This window comes from Lepisosteus platostomus, chromosome 6 (assembly GCF_059453375.1).
Source record: "Lepisosteus platostomus isolate fLepPlt1 chromosome 6, fLepPlt1.hap1, whole genome shotgun sequence".
NCBI lineage: Eukaryota > Metazoa > Chordata > Actinopteri > Semionotiformes > Lepisosteidae > Lepisosteus > Lepisosteus platostomus.
Window position 1 is genome coordinate 25952448 of NC_142616.1, and position 5000 is coordinate 25957447.

The 5000-nt window shown below is 38.3% G+C and overlaps 1 protein-coding gene and 1 long non-coding RNA gene across 21 annotated transcripts in view; one reads left to right on the forward strand and one right to left on the reverse strand.

Annotated features, from left to right (window-relative positions):
* Positions 1-5000, forward strand: part of ebf3a (EBF transcription factor 3a) — a 97704-nt gene that overhangs the window by 79980 nt on the left and 12724 nt on the right. For all 19 annotated transcript variants that reach the window (XM_088635052.1, XM_088635070.1, XM_088635051.1 and 16 more), the window contains one exon: positions 4833-4921. In XM_088635052.1, the coding sequence (XP_088491178.1) occupies positions 4833-4921 (89 nt within the window). The remainder of the gene's footprint in view (positions 1-4832; positions 4922-5000) is intronic.
* The window catches only part of LOC148661390 (uncharacterized), a 21335-nt gene that overhangs the window by 10348 nt on the left and 5987 nt on the right, over positions 1-5000 (reverse strand). The window lies entirely within an intron of this gene.

Genomic DNA, 5000 nt, shown 5'->3' on the forward strand with positions numbered 1-5000 from the left:
GACTAAATTGAACAAGCCCTTGCTTTTTTTTCATAAACTTGGTGAAACAATAGTCTGATGGCGTTAAAAGACACTTCCTCTTCATGTTTTTTTCTTGCTGTGCATTTAAATAAATGAAACAGCCTCCATTAAGTCCAAGCTATTTATCCATGTAATTCTTCAAATTTCTAAGTACTGTAGCTGGAAGGCTCCACTGTTTTACCTATCAGGAAGCCACTATCGTGATCAGGCCATATCAGTGCATAAATGAAGTTTTTCAGTGCCCTGTTCCCTCTACTACTTCCTAGCTCTCATTTAATACTAATTTGTGTCAAAATACTCAGAAGTGTAGGTGGAGCATAGATAAGCTTCAAGCAGTTAAGTATAATTAGACAAAGTAATAGCTAGCAGTGGCAATAAAGCTAGTTATTATCTCAAAGAAAGATACAGAGTTATCGTAATAACCAATAATGCTAGACTGGAATGCTGGTGTGGCATATGACTTTTTTGTAAGTCAGACCTTCAACAACATAACAAGTACCCATTTCAGTGTCAGATTTATAGTTAAATATCATTTTTCCTTTGCTAGTTTCCTTTTTAGAATAGGAAAAATCACAATGAACATTTTAAGGCATCTACTGGTGAGTTCCTATTCATGCCACAAAAGAGCAGCAAAAAGTACATATTTATTCACACTGTATATTAAATGCAGAGGTGAAAATGAACCTTCTTGGAGGAATTCATTAATGCCGAATTTGAAACAGGAACAGCTGACAAAGTAGGTTAAGTCATCAAAACGGGAGCTGGAACTGCATGTGTCACAAGTGAAAAAATTCTACTGAAACTCAGCCATCAGTACACTTTCAATTGTGGCAGGCAGGATTTATGTTTTCTGGTCACAACTGCAAAACCAAAAGGCATTTTATACTGCCACATTAACATCCACCACCCCAACTAAGACTGGCAATGCAGACCGTTAAAATTTTATCAATTGTGGCCTGATTAATTCCCCAGTACACTAAAATGACTTAAATATTTAGAATGTTTCTTCTTCTCTTATGACTTTAATGCATGTAAAGTAATAAGATTAACTCTGGTGCACTCAAATGTGTTTAAATATGTATCCATCCTTGAGCTGTCGGTTTCTCCTGCATGTAGAAATCATTGAGTGTATTTGGTCATGTCAGAACCTATTTGTAGGACCTGCTGTGGATATTGGCCTGTATATGATAACAGGATATCTGGTCCTTTCAGAGGTTGTCTGATCGCTTGCCTCATTTGCCATGGAATGTGATTCCCTGCCATTCTAGCTTCCTATTCATTCAGATTTTATTGCTGTGTAATTTTCTTATTCTAAAATAGAGCCTCTTCAGCAAAATTACTATGCATTAGGCTTACTTGAATGGATATTGATAAAGTTTATCTCTAAAACAATAGTAATGTATTTGATCACAGCAAAGGGTCTTATACAAAAATGTTTATATGTCATAAATGAAAAACTGTTAGTTCTCTCTTAAAGCTGGCCTTAAATGAGGCATGGCTAAAATAATACAACACAATCAATTCCTCCTCCTGAAACATATATGAACTGACTATTTAATCGATCAACCTGTATACCTGCAACGCAGTTTTTTCTTTGTTTTCTGCATTTCCCGTGTTTCACAAGTGATGTAAAATCAAAGGCTGTGCAGGTTCCTTAACAAATTCATTTACTTACATATGAAGGATAGAAGTTCACTGTAGCCCCAGAAAAAAAAAGATACAGTTAATTTAATTTAACACACTGAGTTATGTTCCAAGACAAAGCTTCTTGTTTAGTATCTGCTTTGGGGAAAAAAAAAACACACTGAATTAATACATAGCTATTAGCATGATGACAGATGCAAGGGTTAGAGTAAGGCAATAAAATATAACAATGAAGCATACTTGCTTTATTCTTTTCTTAGCAAATATTCTTCTGTAGTCATGACTTTAGCTTACTGTGGTTCCTCCTCTAATTATCCGTGAGGTCAGTAAGCAAAATTGGGAAGAAGCTAGGAGATCAATACAAATTATCCCTGAGCAAACCAGTGCTGACAGTTTGAATTGCAGCATATGTTTACCCAAAATCAGGCAATTTATCTTAATATCAGCAAAGTAATGCAGTGCAGGTGAAAGGTCAGACAATCTCTCCACCTCATAATTACCCAGTTCTAAAACAGGAAAGTGGTATTGATTGGATGGGCTCAGAGCTCTATGACTGGGACATGCCAGCGCCTCGCCCTGCCTCTGCTGGACTCTTGGCTTGTAAACTCAGCATGCCGAGGATTTATTGGATGTATGTGGAGGGTTTTATGTTTCCTCACTAGTGGTGAGCTCTGCCAGCGAGGTCTCCCCAGCTCCTCATTTTGTCAGGCGGCAGGGTGATAGATCTTATGTTGCTCAGCACTCAAAGGGCTCCAGGCCAGATCTGCTGGAAGTTCGAAGGAGGGGTGGGGACAAAAGTCAAGGTGGATTTAGCCTGTTATTAGTCAATCTGTTATGCATATTGCCCAGCTGCCGTCTGAGAGGCAGAAAGGCAAACCGAGTGCACCAACATCCCCCTCCCCCACCTCTACAAACCCCAATTCAAAACCTCATGGTATTTTTTTGAGAGCCTGTCACCACTCTCCCTAATACAAAGAGATAGGTAATTTTATTGTAATTCCTAAATGCAAATCTGTTGGTACTTCCCATGTACAAAAGCATTAATAGTGATGCAAAGTCAAAAGGGTACATTCTTACATGCCCCTGCTGCCGTGCATGACTTTTTCCCTACCAAAAACATAAAAAAATGGTTATCTGTGGTGCAGGTTTAGTTTTCCTGTTGTGCAATTTTATTTTTTTATAAATATTATAAATATTTAGAGTTTAAACGTACTCTATAAATAGCTTATATAAAAGACTACATTTTAGATTTATTTTCTCAATTTTGATATAACGATCGCATGTAAGAAGTTACTGTTGAAAATGATGTCTTTGTCTCAAGAAGAAAGCGTGCTGTTATCACAAGTCATAATTCTTCTTAGAGGCTGCATTAAGGTTTCTATCACCTGTCAGAAGCATTTGCATGAAATCAATAGCAGTTGGCCATCTCTCTTATTCTGACCAAGTTTCATCAGACTAAGTTCATTAAGCCAAATAGTCACAATGATTAGCTCCTGAAAAGCTGAAAAAAATCAACATGTTGCAATGCACAGTGTATGGCACGTTGTTGCTGTGTAATCAAGGAATGTAATTCTTTATTTAATCCTTTTCTGAGCAAGTCATTTTCCAGGGCTACACTGGAGGAGGCTCATCTGTCCCTAGCACACAATGCTCTGTGCTTGACATATTTGTATAGACCCAGGCAGAGACATGACAAATTGTCCCGAAAGACAATGCTGACAGCCTCTGATGATTAATGGTCTGATTATGAAGTGGTTTTACACATATAGAATTTACATCACAGAGAGTTAGAAATTTAGACATGTCACAAAAGCTGAAGCAGTCTGTAGAGCTTTACTATTTGCACAGGGAAAAAAGAAGGGCGAAATCCCAGCAAAAGCCATGTCATGTAAAATCAATATGTCGGATCAATGCTTTATTAACAAGAAAATGTCTTACTTCACATTCCTATGTGGACCTTTGTCTCCGGGAAGCATGATGGAATGTCAAATCAAATTGCAGTCTTCAAGTTTCTGTTGTGTTGAGTGCATACATGTGTGCCCCCACCACGCATTGATTGCAAGATATACTGTCCATGTTTGCACAAATAATTGTGGCTCTTGATCATAAAGTCAACCAATTATTTTGGGGAACATTTTTTGAGTTGTGCGTCCCCAATCCTACAGTGCGCATGCTGTTAGCCTTCATGTTCACTAGCATTCAGCAAACCCACTGAGCTGTATGGTGTTAATCATGAAATTACATGCTGACTAATGAGTGATGGCCTAAATTGCAGGCTGAGTAATGAATAGATGGAGGCAGTTCTTATTAGTCTCAGAAAAGCCATTGATTTATGTAGCACCATGCACTGCAGAGTCACTCTGCTGAAAATGATATCTACATCAAGAAGTAATGTACTCTAATAAGTATTTTCTTCTCAACTCCAGTCCACAGGCCTCCAGGCTCAGTTTTTGTTTGAGTCAGGGAGAGCCATAATAAAGCCCTGTGACTCCTTATAAAGCTTGTTAAACACAATGTGTGCAGTCTAACCAAGTCAGGATTATGATTCATACACTGTACACAGCGGCATGTGCCACTGATTTATGGCCGAGTGCAGTTCATACTCAAAATTACAATTTGAGGGGAAAAAAAGATTAATTACTATTTGTGGCCTGCAATTTCATGAGGCTAGTGCACTGCAGCTGTAGAATGATAGTGCTCTACATCAGTTTGTAGTCAGCCATTCACAGATTATTAAAGCTTTGCAAGATTAAGTGCTCCTCCTGCCTAGTTTGCGCTCAGGCAATATGCTCGAGAAAAAAGGACCACAGGGATAAATCTAAGACTTGCAATAGCTGGACATATGTCATCATTGCCAGTTTCCCATAAACCCTTAAGACTGTACAGAAAGTGGTTCATGATGCAGACATCACATCATGACTGCAATGATTGCTCTATATGGCCCAAAGACCTACAACCATGCTACTCTACTGGTTCATTCATAATGTATCGACCAAACCTGAAATTTGGCTTTATTAATTATTGCCAGTGTAAGTCAAGAAAACTGAGCAGGTGGGACTAAAATTGATTTGTTCCTTCCTGGGCTTAAATGGTAGAAAAGTCTCATAAAACGTAAGAGATTGTTTGGTTTGCTTCCTTCTAATGTGTCGTTGCCTTTTGTGGTTTAGCTTTGAATGAACCAACTATCGACTACGGCTTCCAGAGGTTGCAGAAGGTCATTCCAAGACATCCAGGTGATCCAGAAAGGTTACCTAAGGTCAGTATCAAGAGAGAAAGACAAATGTATTCACAAAATCTAACATAATATAATTCAGGACTCAGATGAGTCACACTGC